General features: G+C 38.0%; 1 protein-coding gene across 8 annotated transcripts in view; it reads right to left on the bottom strand.

The window, feature by feature from the left end:
* The window catches only part of obscnb (obscurin, cytoskeletal calmodulin and titin-interacting RhoGEF b), a 195,640-nt gene that overhangs the window by 146,471 nt on the left and 32,736 nt on the right, over positions 1–16,433 (bottom strand). For all 8 annotated transcript variants that reach the window (XM_062991063.1, XM_062991064.1, XM_062991062.1 and 5 more), the window contains 14 exons: positions 15,268–15,543; positions 14,488–14,763; positions 9,203–9,478; positions 8,414–8,689; positions 7,626–7,901; positions 6,850–7,125; positions 6,064–6,339; positions 5,288–5,563; positions 4,503–4,778; positions 3,727–4,002; positions 2,927–3,202; positions 2,217–2,492; positions 1,441–1,716; positions 641–916 (listed from right to left, as the gene is read on the bottom strand). In XM_062991063.1, the coding sequence (XP_062847133.1) occupies positions 641–916; positions 1,441–1,716; positions 2,217–2,492; positions 2,927–3,202; positions 3,727–4,002; positions 4,503–4,778; positions 5,288–5,563; positions 6,064–6,339; positions 6,850–7,125; positions 7,626–7,901; positions 8,414–8,689; positions 9,203–9,478; positions 14,488–14,763; positions 15,268–15,543 (3,864 nt within the window). The remainder of the gene's footprint in view (positions 1–640; positions 917–1,440; positions 1,717–2,216; positions 2,493–2,926; positions 3,203–3,726; positions 4,003–4,502; positions 4,779–5,287; positions 5,564–6,063; positions 6,340–6,849; positions 7,126–7,625; positions 7,902–8,413; positions 8,690–9,202; positions 9,479–14,487; positions 14,764–15,267; positions 15,544–16,433) is intronic.

Raw genomic sequence — 16,433 nt, forward strand, 5'->3', positions numbered from 1 at the left:
CTTCTTTGGTCGACCCTGGCGAAGCCTGTTCCGAGTGGAACCTGTCCTGGAAAACCGCTGTATGACCTTGGCCACCATGCTGTAGCTCAGTTTCAGGGTGTTAGCAATCTTCTTATAGCCCAGGCCATCTTTGTGGAGAGCAACAATTCTATTTCTCACATCCTCAGAGAGTTCTTTGCCATGAGGTGCCATGTTGAATATCCAGTGGCCAGTATGAGAGAATTGTACCCAAAACACCAAATTTAACAGCCCTGCTCCCCATTTACACCTGGGACCTTGACACATGACACCAGGGAGGGACAACGACACATTTGGGCACAATTTGGACATGTTCACTGTGGGGTGTACTCACTTATGTTGCCAGCTATTTAGACATTAATGGCTGTGTGTTGAGTTATTTTCAGAAGACAGTAAATCTACACTGCTATACAAGTTGTACACTGACTACTCTAAGTTATATCCAAGTTTCATGTCTATAGTGTTGTCCCATGAAAAGATATAATGAAATATTTGCATAAATGTGAGGGGTGTACTCACTTTTGTGATACACTGTATAACAATTTGAAATGAATATTTTTCAAAAATCCCTTTTTTTAAAACAGTTCAAGTTTTACCAAACAAGCGAAAAGATTTTCTGTACCTGGCACCTCAATCATAAAGACTAGCTTGTCTTTTCCAACTTCACAGGTATACTCTCCAGCATCCTTTTTCTCAACACAGTCCAACACCAGTTGACGAATATTGCCATTTGCCTCCTTGTGGACAGTCTTGCTGAAGCTCAGCTGTTTGCCATCTTTATACCATTTCACCTCAGTCTTAGAATCTGACACTTCACAACTCAGTGTAGCTTTCTGAGAGACAGATGCTTTTACTTCTCTCTGATAGGAGTTTTTGTTGATAAATGTAGTCTGCTTTTCTAAAGAAACAATCAGAAAAATCTAACATTTATTAAATGTAAAGAGCCATTTACTGTATTTTACGTTGGTGTTCACCACCTTTAACTACAACAGAAATAAACCAAAACACAAAGCCAGAATTATTTAACACTAAGTTTTACAAAAGTGGCTGAAGGTCCTTGCATGGCCAGAGCACCTTTCTAACTAATATTTAGTGGAGGTTATATTAAAGTTATATTAAAGTTGTAAGGTTATCTGAGAGACCCTTAAAACATGAGTAATTACAGACAATGTTGCAAAAAATTGTTTCCAGTAGAACCTCAATGGCACAGGAAGCTGATAACTCTTGAAATTACTCACAAAATAATTTGTTAATGTAATTGATTGGTGATGTCTGAATACACATACATTTAAAAAAATCTTATATTTCATAAGTACCATATCAAAAGATATTAAGTGTAGACATTTGAAATGAATGTATTTTAACAAATCCTTTTTAAAAACAGTTTAAGTTTAATCAAACAAATGCAGAGATTTTCTGTACCTGGCACCTGAATCATATAGGCCAGCCTGTCCATTCCAACGTCACAGGTATACTCTCCAGCATCCTTTTTCTCAACACAGTCCAACACCAGTTGACGAATATTGCCTTTTGCCTCCATGTGGACAGTCTTGCTGGAGCTCAGCTGTTTGCCATCTTTACACCATTTCACCTCAGTCTTAGAATCTGACACTTCACAACTCAGTGTAGCTTTCTGAGAGGCAGACACTTTTAATTCTCTCTGATAGGAGTCTTTGTTGATGAATGTAGTCTGCTTTTCTAAAGAAACAGTAAGAAAAATCTAACATTTATTAAACGTCAAGAGCCATTTACTGTATTTTACTTTGGTGTTCACCACCTTTCACTACAACAGAAATTAATCAAAACACAAAGCCAGAATGATTCAACACTAGTTTCTCCAAAAGTTGCTAGAGGTCCTTGCATGGCCAGAACACCTTTCTAGCCAATAATTTATAGAGGATAATAAAGTTGTGAGGTTGTTTAAGAGATCTTCAAAATATGGGTATTTAATGAAAATTGTGCAAAAAAAAAAATTCCAGTTGAACCTCAATGCTGCATTAAGTTTATTATTTCTATTTGTAATTATTCACAAAAAATGTATTAATGGTATTTATTTGTGATGTCTGAATACACATACGTTTAAAAATAAATCTTATATTTCATAAATACAATATATAAAATTATGTATAACAATTTGAAATGAATATTTGTTAAAAACAGTTCAAGTTTATTCAAACAAGTGAAGAGATTTTCTGTACCTGTCACCTGAATCAAAAAGACCAGCTTGTCTTTTCCAGCTTCACAGGTATACTCTCCAGCATCCTTTTTCTCAACACAGTCCAACACCAGTTGATGAATATTGCCTTTTGCCTCCATGTGGACACTCTTGCTGGAGCTCAGCTGTTTGCCATCTTTACACCATTTCACCTCAGTCTTAGAATCTGACACTTCACAACTCAGTGTAGCTTTCTGAGAGGCAGAAACTTTTACTTCTCTTTGATAGGAGTCTTTGTTGGTGAATGTAGTCTGCTTTTCTAAAGAAACAATCAGAAAAATCTAACATTTATTAAATGTCAAGAGCAATTTAAGTTATTTTGATGTTCAACACCTTTCACTGCAACAAAAATTAATCAAAACATAAAGCCAGAATGATTTAAACACTAGTTCCTACAAAAGCAGCTGAAGGTCCTTGCATGGTCAGAACATTTTTCTAACTAATAATTTATGGAGAATATAAAAATTGTGCTGCATAAAGCTTATTATTTCTATTTGTAATTATTCACAAAATAATTTATTAATGTTATTAACTTGTGATGTCTGAAAACAAATACGTTAAAAAATAAATTTTATATTTCAAGAATACAATGTATAAAAGTTATGTATAACAATTTGAAATGAATATTTTTCAAAAATCCCTTTTTTAAAAACAGTTCAAGTTTTACCAAACAAGCGAAAAGATTTTCTGTACCTGGCACCTCAATCATAAAGACTAGCTTGTCTTTTCCAACTTCACAGGTATACTCTCCAGCATCCTTTTTCTCAACACAGTCCAACACCAGTTGACGAATATTGCCTATTGCCTCCATGTGGACAGCCTTGCTGAAGCTCAGCTGTTTGCCATCTTTATACCATTTCACCTCAGTCTTAGAATCTGACACTTCACAACTCAGTGTAGCTTTCTGAGAGACAGATGCTTTTACTTCTCTCTGATAGGAGTTTTTGTTGATAAATGTAGTCTGCTTTTCTAAAGAAACAATCAGAAAAATCTAACATTTATTAAATGTAAAGAGCCATTTACTGTATTTTACGTTGGTGTTCACCACCTTTAACTACAACAGAAATAAACCAAAACACAAAGCCAGAATTATTTAACACTAAGTTTTACAAAAGTGGCTGAAGGTCCTTGCATGGCCAGAGCACCTTTCTAACTAATATTTAGTGGAGGTTATATTAAAGTTATATTAAAGTTGTAAGGTTATCTGAGAGACCCTTAAAACATGAGTAATTAAAGACAATGTTGCAAAAAATTGTTTCCAGTAGAACCTCAATGGCACAGGAAGCTGATAACTCTTGAAATTACTCACAAAATAATTTGTTAATGTAATTGATTGGTGATGTCTGAATACACATACATTTTAAAAAATCTTATATTTCATAAGTACTATATCAAAAGATATTAAGTGTAAACATTTGAAATGAATGTATTTTAACAAATCCTTTTTAAAAACAGTTTAAATTTAATCAAACAAATGCAGAGATTTTCTGTACCTGGCACCTGAATCATATAGGCCAGCCTGTCCATTCCAGCGTCACAGGTATACTCTCCAGCATCCTTTTTCTCAACACAGTCCAACACCAGTTGACGAATATTGCCTTTTGCCTCCATGTGGACAGTCTTGCTGGAGCTCAGCTGTTTGCCATCTTTACACCATTTCACCTCAGTCTTAGAATCTGACACTTCACAACTCAGTGTAGCTTTCTGAGAGGCAGACACTTTTAATTCTCTCTGATAGGAGTCTTTGTTGATGAATGTAGTCTGCTTTTCTAAAGAAACAGTAAGAAAAATCTAACATTTATTAAACGTCAAGAGCCATTTACTGTATTTTACTTTGGTGTTCACCACCTTTCACTACAACAGAAATTAATCAAAACACAAAGCCAGAATGATTCAACACTAGTTTCTCCAAAAGTTGCTAGAGGTCCTTGCATGGCCAGAACACCTTTCTAGCCAATAATTTATAGAGGATAATAAAGTTGTGAGGTTGTTTAAGAGATCCTCAAAATATGGGTATTTAATGACAATTGTGCACAAAAAAAAATTCCAATTGAACCTCAATGCTGCATGAAGTTTATTATTTCTATTTGTAATTATTCACAAAAAATGTATTAATGGTATTTATTTGTGATGTCTGAATACACATACGTTTAAAAATAAATCTTATATTTCATAAATACAATATATAAAATTATGTATAACAATTTGAAATGAATATTTGTTAAAAACAGTTCAAGTTTATTTAAACAAGTGAAGAGATTTTCTGTACCTGTCACCTGAATCAAAAAGACCAGCTTGTCTTTTCCAACTTCACAGGTATACTCTCCAGCATCCTTTTTCTCAACACAGTCCAACACCAGTTGACGAATATTGCCTTTTGCCTCCATGTGGACAGTCTTGCTGGAGCTCAGCCGTTTGCCATCTTTATACCATTTCACCTCAGTCTTAGAGTCTGACACTTCACAACTCAGTGTAGCTTTCTGAGAGGCAGACACTTTTAATTCTCTCTGATAGGTGTCTTTGTTGATGAATGTGGTCTGCTTTTCTAAAGAAACAATCAGAAAAATTTAACATTTACTAAATGTCAAGAGCCATTTAAGTTATTTTGGTGTTCACCACCTTTCACTGCAACAGAAATAAACCAAAACACAAAGCCAGAATGATTCAACACTAATTTCTACAAAAGTGGCTGAAGGTCCTTGCATGGCCAGAGCACCTTACTAACTAATAATTAGTGGAGGATATTAAAGTTGTGAGGTTATCTGAGAGACCCTCAAAACAAGGTGTAATAAAGGACAATGTTGCAAAAAAAATTTTTCCAGTTCTACCTTAGTGCCACATGAAGCTGATAACTCTTGTAATTACTCACGAAGTAATTTGTTAATGTTATTAATCTGTGATGTCTAAATACAAATACATTTTTAAAAAATCTTACATTTCGTAAATACTATATCAAAAGATATTAAGTGTAAACATTTGAAATGAATGTATTTTAACAAATCCTTTTTAAAAACAGTTTAAATGTAATCAAACAAATGCAGAGATTTTCTGTACCTGGCACCTGAATCATATAGGCCAGCCTGTCCATTCCAGCGTCACAGGTATACTCTCCAGCATCCTTTTTCTCAACACAGTCCAACACCAGTTGACGAATATTGCCTTTTGCCTCCATGTGGACAGTCTTGCTGGAGCTCAGCTGTTTGCCATCTTTACACCATTTCACCTCAGTCTTAGAATCTGACACTTCACAACTCAGTGTAGCTTTCTGAGAGGCAGACACTTTTAATTCTCTCTGATAGGAGTCTTTGTTGATGAATGTAGTCTGCTTTTCTAAAGAAACAGTAAGAAAAATCTAACATTTATTAAACGTCAAGAGCCATTTACTGTATTTTACTTTGGTGTTCACCACCTTTCACTACAACAGAAATTAATCAAAACACAAAGCCAGAATGATTCAACCCTAGTTTCTCCAAAAGTTGCTAGAGGTCCTTGCATGGCCAGAACACCTTTCTAGCCAATAATTTATAGAGGATAATAAAGTTGTGAGGTTGTTTAAGAGATCCTCAAAATATGGGTATTTAATGACAATTGTGCACAAAAAAAAATTCCAATTGAACCTCAATGCTGCATGAAGTTTATTATTTCTATTTGTAATTATTCACAAAAAATGTATTAATGGTATTTATTTGTGATGTCTGAATACACATACGTTTAAAAATAAATCTTATATTTCATAAATACAATATATAAAATTATGTATAACAATTTGAAATGAATATTTGTTAAAAACAGTTCAAGTTTATTTAAACAAGTGAAGAGATTTTCTGTACCTGTCACCTGAATCAAAAAGACCAGCTTGTCTTTTCCAACTTCACAGGTATACTCTCCAGCATCCTTTTTCTCAACACAGTCCAACACCAGTTGACGAATATTGCCTTTTGCCTCCATGTGGACAGTCTTGCTGGAGCTCAGCTGTTTGCCATCTTTATACCATTTCACCTCAGTCTTAGAGTCTGACACTTCACAACTCAGTGTAGCTTTCTGAGAGGCAGACACTTTTAATTCTCTCTGATAGGTGTCTTTGTTGATGAATGTGGTCTGCTTTTCTAAAGAAACAATCAGAAAAATTTAACATTTACTAAATGTCAAGAGCCATTTAAGTTATTTTGGTGTTCACCACCTTTCACTGCAACAGAAATAAACCAAAACACAAAGCCAGAATGATTCAACACTAATTTCTACAAAAATGGCTGAAGGTCCTTGCATGGCCAGAGCACCTTACTAACTAATAATTAGTGGAGGATATTAAAGTTGTGAGGTTATCTGAGAGACCCTCAAAACAAGGTGTAATTAAGGACAATGTTGCAAAAAAATTTTTTCCAGTTCTACCTTAGTGCCACATGAAGCTGATAACTCTTGTAATTACTCACGAAGTAATTTGTTAATGTTATTAATCTGTGATGTCTAAATACAAATACATTTTTAAAAAATCTTACATTTCGTAAATACTATATCAAAAGATATTAAGTGTAAACATTTGAAATGAATGAATTTTAACAAATCCTTTTTAACAGACAGTTCAAGTTTAATCAAACAAATGCAGAGATTTTCTGTACCTGGCACCTGAATCATATAGGCCAGCCTGTCCATTCCAACGTCACAGGTATACTCTCCAGCATCCTTTTTCTCAACACAGTCCAACACCAGTTGACGAATATTGCCTTTTGCCTCCATGTGGACAGTCTTGCTGGAGCTCAGCTGTTTGCCATCTTTACACCATTTCACCTCAGTCTTAGAATCTGACACTTCACAACTCAGTGTAGCTTTCTGAGAGGCAGACACTTTTAATTCTCTCTGATAGGAGTCTTTGTTGATGAATGTAGTCTGCTTTTCTAAAGAAACAGTAAGAAAAATCTAACATTTATTAAACGTCAAGAGCCATTTACTGTATTTTACTTTGGTGTTCACCACCTTTCACTACAACAGAAATTAATCAAAACACAAAGCCAGAATGATTCAACACTAGTTTCTCCAAAAGTTGCTAGAGGTCCTTGCATGGCCAGAACACCTTTCTAGCCAATAATTTATAGAGGATAATAAAGTTGTGAGGTTGTTTAAGAGATCCTCAAAATATGGGTATTTAATGACAATTGTGCACAAAAAAAAATTCCAGTTGAACCTCAATGCTGCATTAAGTTTATTATTTCTATTTGTAATTATTCACAAAAAATGTATTAATGGTATTTATTTGTGATGTCTGAATACACATACGTTTAAAAATAAATCTTATATTTCATAAATACAATATATAAAATTATGTATAACAATTTGAAATGAATATTTGTTCAAAACAGTTCAAGTTTATTCAAACAAGTGAAGAGATTTTCTGTACCTGTCACCTGAATCAAAAAGACCAGCTTGTCCATTCCAACGTCACAGGTATACTCTCCAGCATCCTTTTTCTCAACACAGTCCAACACCAGTTGACGAATATTGCCTTTTGCCTCCATGTGGACAGTCTTGCTGGAGCTCAGCTGTTTGCCATCTTTACACCATTTCACCTCAGTCTTAGAATCTGACACTTCACAACTCAGTGTAGCTTTCTGAGAGGCAGACACTTTTAATTCTCTCTGATAGGTGTCTTTGTTGATGAATGTAGTCTGCTTTTCTAAAGAAACAGTAAAAACAAATCTAACATTTATTAAATGTCAAGAGCCATTTAAATGATTTTGGTGTTCACCACCTTTCACTGCAACAGAAATTTATCAAAACATGAAGCCAGAATGATTTAACACTAATTTCTCCAAAAGTAGCTGAAGCTCCTTGCATGGCCAGAGAAAATTTTTAGCTAATAATTTATAAAGGATATTAAAATTGTAAGGTCATATAAGAGATCCTCAAAATATGGGTAATTAATGACAATTTTGCAAAAAAAAATATTTCCAGTTAAACCTCAATGCTGCATGAATTTTATTATGTCTATTTTTAATTATCTACAAAATAATTTATTAATTGTATTTATTTGTGATGTCTGAATACACATGTTTAAAAATAAATCTAATATTTCAAAAATACAATACATAAAAATAACGTATAACAATTTAAAATGAATATTTTTAAAAAATCTCTTTTTTAAAAACAGTTCAAGTTTAATCAAACAAGTGAAGAGATTTTCTTTACCTGTCACCTGAATAAAAAAAAACAGCTTGTCTTTTCCAACTTCACAGGTATACTCTCCAGCATCCTTTTTCTCAACACAGTCCAACACCAGTTGACGAATATTGCCTTTTGACTCCATGTGGACACTCTTGCTGGAGCTCAGCTGTTTGCCATCTTTATACCATTTCACCTCAGTCTTAGAATCTGACACTTCACAACTCGGTGTAGCTTTCTCAGCGACAGACACTTTTACTTCTCTCTGATAGGAGTCTTTGTTGATAAATGTAGTCTGCTTTTCTGAAGAAACAATAAGAAAAATCTAACGTATTAAATGTCAAGAGCCATTTACTGTATTGTACTTTGGTGTTCACCACCTTTCACTACAACAGAAATTAATCAAAACATGAAGCCAGAATGATTTAACTAGTTTCTCCAAAAGCAGCTAAAGGTCCTTGCATGGCCAGAGCACCTTTCCAACTAATAATTTATGGAGGATAATAAAGTTGTGAGGTTATTTAAGAGATCCTCAAAATATGGGTATTTAATGACAATTGTGCAAAAAAAAAAATTCCAGTTGAACCTCAATGCTGCATGAAGCTTATTATTTCTATTTGTAATTATTCACAAAAGAATTTATTAATGTTATTTATTTGTGATGTCTGAATACACATACGTTTAAAAAAATATATTATATTGCATAAATACAATATATAAAATTATGTATAACAATTTAAAAAGAAAAATTTTCAAAAATCCCTTTTTTTAAAAACAGTTCAAGTTTAATCAAACAAGTGAAAAGATTTTTTGTACCTGTCACCTGAATCATAAAGACCAGCTTGTCTTTTCCAACTTCACAGGTATACTCTCCAGCATCCTTTTTCTCAACACAGTCCAACACCAGTTGACGAATATTGCCTTTTACCTCCATGTGGACAGTCTTGCTGGAGCTCAGCTGTTTGCCATCTTTATACCATTTCACCTCAGTCTTAGAATCTGACACTTCACAACTCAGTATAGCTTTCTGAGAGGCAGACACTTTTAATTCTCTCTGATAGGAGCCTTTGTTGATGAATGTAGTCTGCTTTTCTAAAGAAACAATCAGAAAAATCTAACATTTACTAAATGTCAAGGGCCATTTAAGTTATTTTGGTGTTCACCACCTTTCACTACAACTGTCACATTTGGAGCCTTTGTGTGCTCCAGTGTGCCTATGTGCCATACCCCTCTCTCACTGGGAGCACACGCTGTCTCCTGCCACACCCTGTTCCTGATTGGCTCATTTGAACTGATTGGCTCCAGCTGCACACTACTTAAGAGTTGCACTGGAGCACAGAGTTGGGGACTATTGACTTTTGTCTGGCCTTGTGTTATGGTCTTTACTTTGATGGGGATCTCTTTGGAACTATGTTGGTCGGTTTGACTCTGTAAGCTTTTGTTACTAGCTCTTGTTGTTAGTTCATGTTTGTAGCTCTTGCCCATGTTTAGTCATGTTTGTAGCTCTTGCCCATGTTTAGTCATGTTTGTAGCTCTTGCCCAGGTTTAGTCATGTTTGTAGCTCTTGCCCAGGTTTAGTCATGTTTGTAGCTCTTGCCCAGGTTTAGTCATGTTCCTATCTTTAGATAATTAGCCCTTGTTTAGCTGTGTTTTGTTTAGTTAACCTTTGTCTTAGTCATTAGCCTGTTTCTGTTAGCATTAGCCTTAGTTAGCTGTGTTTAGTTTTGTTTCTTGTTTGTTCCATCTTGCCTTTGTTATTAATAAATCCTTTGTTTCGTTACATCTCTGCGTGTGTGTCCGCCCCTTTTGTCTTGTAGTAGCCCCCTCGTGACATAATAGTCCCCCCATAAAAATTAGGACACAGCGAGATGGCTTTTGTTCAGGCATTCCCTGACTTTGACTCTATGAGGTTTCCTCAGAGCTTTCAGCTCGGTCGGCCAGCTCCTTATGATGGAAGCAACCACAGTGTTGAGGGCTTCCTTCTTCAGAGCAAGCTCTACCTTCAGTACCTCAGTGATCCTCAGCCCACTGAACGACAACGAGTGTTGTTTATGATGTCTCGGCTGAGGGGTGAAGCTCGTGAATGGGCAAGGAAGCTCTGGTCTGACAGGAGAGCTGAGCTGAACTCGGTGGAGGTGTTTGAGGGCCTCATAAGAGAAAACTTTTCAGGAAGAAACCCCTATGGGTTTGGTTTAGGAAAGGTTACCCAACCTCCCGTGCCCATTGGAGACGCTCCACGCAGCAGAGTGCCCACTGCAGCTTATGCCCGGCATCCAGTGCCTGCTGGGGAACCTCAATTTTCCCCAGTGCCCACTGCAGATGTGGTCCGGGTGCCAGTGCCTGCTCATATTGCTCGTGACCGTCCCAAGTTCTTGTTAGGAGCCACTCAGGATAGTTTGTATAGTCCTGTGCCTCGTACTGACCCCAAAGGCTCCAGGGGCCCTTCTGTTTGTTTGCCAGTTCGGTCAGGTTCGTTAGTTCAAACTCGTCCAGCCACTGTGCCTCGTCCAGTTAATTCTGCTAGTTCGTCGATCTTGCCTGTTCCAAGTCAGTCTGTCCAAGTCTGTCCAAGTCAGGTTCAGTAAGTTCAAGTTTGTCTGGTCATGCTTATTCAGTCAGTCATGCTGTTCTGTCCTGTCCGTCTGTCCAAGTCCGTCATGTCTCTGTCAGGTTCCATGAGTTCTAGTTTGTCTAGTCCTGTTCCGAGTTCATCTGTCTGTCAGTTCTAAGTGTCAGTCAGCAGGTCAGGGTTTCAAAAATGGTCTCTTTGTACGTTCGGGCCCTCCTGCCACCCAGACAGAGTCGAACAGTTCCAAGTCCTCTCCTGTTCTGTTTCCTGTTAAAGTTCCAAGCTGTACGTTCCAGCCTGCAAAGTTCAAGCCACAGTCTACTACAGACAATTCTCCTTCAGCTCTGCTGCTACCGCCACCAGGTTCCCAGCAGCTGATTCAAGAAACCTCTTCAGGTTCCAAGCAGCAGATTCAAGAAACCTCACCAGGTTCCAAGCAGCTGATTCAAAACGAATCTTCAGGTTCCAAGCAACTGATTCAAAATGAATCTTCAGGCTCCAAGCAACTGATTCAAGACGAATCTTCAGGTTCCAAGCAGCTGATTCAAGATGAATCTTCAGATTCCAAGCAGCTGATTCATGAAGCCTCTTCAGGTTCCAAGCAGCTGATTCAAGACATCCCTCCAGGGTTCAAGCAGCTGATTCGAGACGTCCCTCCAGGGTTCAAGCAGCTGTTTCGAGACGTCCCTCCAGGGTTCAAGCAGCTGATTCAAGACGTCCCTCCAGGGTTCAAGCAGCTGATTCAAGACGTCCCTCCAGGGTTCATGCAGCTGATTCAAGACGTCCCTCCAGGGTTCAAGCAGCTGATTCAAGACGTCCCTCCAGGGTTCAAGCAGCTGATTCAAGACGTCCCTCCAGGGTTCAAGCAGCTGATTCAAGACGTCCCTCCAGGGTTCAAGCAGCTGATTCAAGACGTCCCTCCAGGGTCTAAGCAGCTGATTCAAGAACTGTCTCCAGTGTTTTCGCAGCTGATGCTGGACGCCTCTCCAGGGTCCTCGCCGCTGAGTGAAGTTTCTCCAGTGTTTTCGCAGTTGACTTCGGACGCCTCTCCAGGGTCCTCGCAGCTGAGTGATGTTTCTCCATTGTTTTCGCAGTTGACTTCGGACGCCTCTCCAGGGTCCTCGCAGCTGAGTGATGTTTCTCCAGTGATTTCGCAGTTGACTTCGGACGCCTCTCCAGGGTCCTCACAGCTGTTTCAAGGAGTTTCTCAAGGATTCTCGCAGTTGACTTCGGACGCCTCTCCAGGGTCCTCGCAGCTGAGTGATGTTTCTCCAGTGTTTTCGCAGTTGACTTCGGACGCCTCTCCAGGGTCCTTGCAGCTGAGTGATGTTTCTCCAGTGTTTTCGCAGTTGACTTCGGACGCCTCTCCAGGGTCCTCACAGCTGTTTCAAGGAGTTTCTCAAGGATTTTCGCAGTTGACTTCGGATGCCTCACCAGGGTCCAAGCAGCTGTTTCAGGACGTTTCTCAAGGATTTTCGCAGCTGATTCCGGACGCCTCTCCAGGGTCCTCGCAGCTGACTCAAGGAGTTTCTCAAGGGTTTTTGCAGCTGATTAATGACGTTTCTCCAGTGTTTTCGCAGCTTATTCTGGACGCCTCTTCTCAAGGGTCCTCGCAGCTGACTCCGGACGCCTTTTCGCCAGGATCCTCGCAGCTGACTCTGGACGCCTCTTCTCAAGGGTCCTTGCAGCTGACTCTGGACGGCTTTTCGCCAGGGTCCTCGCAGCTGACTCCGGACGCCTCTTCGCCAGGCTCCACGCAGCTGACTCCCGAAGCCTCTTCGCCAGGCTCCACGCAGCTGACTCCCGAAGCCTCTTCGCCAGGCTCCACGCAGCTGACTCCCGAAGCCTCTTCGCCAGGCTCCACGCAGCTGACTCCCGAAGCCTCTTCGCCAGGCTCCACGCAGCTGACTCCCGAAGCCTCTTCGACAGGCTCCACGCATCTGACTCCCGAAGCCTCTTTGCCAGGCTCCACGCAGCTGGTTTTTGGTCTCATGTCGGCGCCCACCGATGGTGCTTTAGTTCTCAAGTCAGCGCCCCTCGATGGTGCTTTTGGTCTCAAGTCGGCGCCCCCCGATGGCGCTTTTGGTCTCAAGTCGGCGCCCCTCGACGGCGTCTGTTCCCGAGATGTCGCACCCTGATGGTGTTTCTGTTTCCTCGTTGGCGCTCCCTGAAAGCGCTTCTGTTTCATCGTCAGCACCCCCAGATGGCACTTCTGAACGCTCTTTGGTGCCCTCCGATGGCACCTCAAAGCTCGCGTTGGTGCCCTCTGACGCTGCTTCTAGATTTGTCAGCAGCCTGCAGTACAGTACTTATGTCATGCCTGCCTCAGAACGTCCTCAATGACTTCAAATGTGCCCCGCAGGGCCCAGGACCTCCTCGTTTTTGTTTTGTTTTTTATAAAGGCACTCCAGGAGTAGTGCCTTTGGGAGGGGCATCTGTCACATTTGGAGCCTTTGTGTGCTCCAGTGTGCCTATGTGCCATACCCCTCTCTCACTGGGAGCACACACTGTCTCCCTGACACCCTGTTCCTGATTGGCTCATTTGAACTGATTGGCTCTAGCTGCACACTACTTAAGAGGTGCACTGGAGCACAGAGTTGGGGACTATTGACTTTTGTCTGGCCTTGTGTTATGGTCTTTACTTTGACTTTGTTGGGGATCTCTTTGGAACTATGTTGGTCGGTTTGACTGTGTAAGCTTTTGTTACTAGTTCTTGTTGTTAGTTCATGTTTGTAGCTCTTGCCCATGTTTAGTTCATGTTTGTAGCTCCTGCCCATGTTTAGTCATGTTTGTAGCTCTTGCCCATGTTTAGTCATGTTTGTAGCTCTTGCCCATGTTTAGTCATGTTCCTAGCTCTTGCCCATGTTTAGTCATGTTCCTATCTTTAGTTAATAAGCCCTTGTTTAGCTGTGTTTTGTTTAGTTAACCTTTGTCTTAGTCATTAGCCTGTTTCTGTTAGCATTAGCCTTAGTTAGCTGTGTTTAGTTTTGTTTCATCTTGTTTGTTCTGTCTTGCCTTTGTTATTAATAAATCCTTTGTTTCGTTACATCTCTGCGTGTGTGTCCGCCCCTTTTGTCTTGTAGTAGCCCCCTCGTGACAACAACAGAAATTAATCAAAACATAAAGCCAGAATGATTCAACACTAGTTTCTCCAAAAGCAGCTAAAGGTCCTTGCATGGCCAGAGCACCTTTCTTACTAATAATTTTTGGAGGATATTAAAATTGTGAGTGTTTAAAAGATCCTCAAAATATGGGTAATTAATGACAATTGTGCAAAAAAAAAAAAAATTCAAGTTGAACCTCAATGCTGCATAAAGCTTATTATTTCTTTTTGTAATTATTCACAAAATAATTTATTGACGTTATTTATTTGTGATGTCTATATACACATACATTTAAATATAAATTTCATATTTCATAAATACAATATATAAAATTATGTATAACAATTTGAAATGAATATTTTTCAAAAATCTCTTTTTTTTTTAACAGACAGTTCAAGTTTAATCAAACAAGAAGAGATTTTCTGTACCTGTCACCTGAATCATAAAGACCAGCTTGTCTTTTCCAACTTCACAGGTATACTCTCCAGCATCCTTTTTCTCAACACAGTCCAACACCAGTTGACGAATATTGCCTTTTGACTCCATGTGGACAGTCTTGCTGGAGCTCAGCTGTATGCCATCTTTATACCATTTCACCTCAGTCTTAGAATCTGACACTTCACAACTCAGTGTAGCTTTCTGAGAGGCAGACATTTTTACTTCTCTCTGATAGGAGTCTTTGTTGATGAATGTAGTCTGCTTTTCTAAAGAAACAATCATAAAAAATCTAACATTTATTAAATGTCAAGAGCCATTTAAGTTATTTTGGTGTTCACCACCTTTAACTACAAAAAAAACAAAAAAAACAAAAATCAGAATAATTAGAATAATTCAAAACAAGTTTGTTCAAAAGTAGCTGAGGGTCCTCGCATGGCCCAGGCACTTTTCTAACTAATAGTTTATGAAGGATATTTAAAGTTGTGAGGTTATCTGAGAGACTCTTAAAATATAAGCAATTAAAGACAAAAAACAATTATTTCCAGTTGAACCTCAATACCACATAAAGCTTATTACTTATTTTTGCAAAGTAATTCACAAAGTAATTTATTAATGGTAATAATTTGTGATGTATGAATGCACATAAGTTTGTAAATAAATCGTATTGTTTATAAGTACAATATCAAAACATATCAAGTGTAAAAATGTAAAATAAATGTATTTTAAACAATCTCTTTTTTACATCAAACAAATGCAGAGATTTTCTGTACCTGGCACCTGAATCATATAGGCCAGCCTGTCCATTCCAACTTCACAGGTATACTCTCCAGCATCCTTTTTCTCAACACAGTCCAACACCAGTTGACGAATATTGCCTTTTGACTCCATGTGGACAGTCTTGCTGGAGCTCAGCTGTTTGCCATTTTTATACCATTTCACCTCAGTCTTAGAATCCAACACTTCACAACTCAGTGTAGCTTTCTGAGAGGCAGACGCTTTTACTTCTCTCTGATAGGTATCTTTGTTGACAAATGTAGTCTGCTTTTCTGAAAAAAGAAAAAGAAAAAACAAAACATTTATTCATGTAAAGATGTATTTAATTCATTTTGGTGACAATTTATAAAGATAAAATGCAAAAATCAGTTTAACATTAGCCCCATGTTTCTGTCTCGAATTTAACCAATGGAATTTCCAAAATGTTGAAAAAAATAAAAATAAAGACACAAAACCATTTATGAAGTATAAGAAACAACTGTATTTTGTTAGGCCTGCACTGTGGATGGTTAATTACTATCAGTCATTACTTTACTTTATTGCAAGTATTTAAATGTCTTTTCATTATATTAAAATATTTGCTTATCGTTTTTAGATATCACAATCCAAGAAAATTTAGTCTGTTTTATATTGATAATAATAATAATTGTTTTTGTTTCTTGTAAGTAAACGTCTAATTTATAGATGGAAACAAGCGTAAATGTCCACTTTACATGCCCTGTTTCTAAAATGCAAAAAGGACATGTGTTTTCCATCACATGATCTCAAGAAAACAACTGCTGATAGATTTGTTATCTTGAGATCTATCTTAAGATTTTTATCTAGCGTTCTCAGGATGACAAAAAAAATTTTCTCTGGATTTTTTTTCTCACAATCTGCAATATGCTCTGTGTTACTACGATAACAAAGATTGACAACACTAATTTGGAAATTGTCATCTTAAAATCACAAAATAAAGAAATACTTTGTTATCTTAAGATATATCATACGATAAAGTGTCTCTAGATGACAACAGTTGTTTTCTTGATATCAACAAAAACTATAACACATGTCCTTTCAGAGATATCAATTTCCTAAACAAATGAGAATGGATCATGCAAAAAAAAAAAGGGCGTGCATACAAAAATAGGTGAAAATAGTGGTGTTGTGGCTCATTACATAT

This window comes from Trichomycterus rosablanca, chromosome 3 (genome assembly GCF_030014385.1).
Source record: "Trichomycterus rosablanca isolate fTriRos1 chromosome 3, fTriRos1.hap1, whole genome shotgun sequence".
NCBI lineage: Eukaryota > Metazoa > Chordata > Actinopteri > Siluriformes > Trichomycteridae > Trichomycterus > Trichomycterus rosablanca.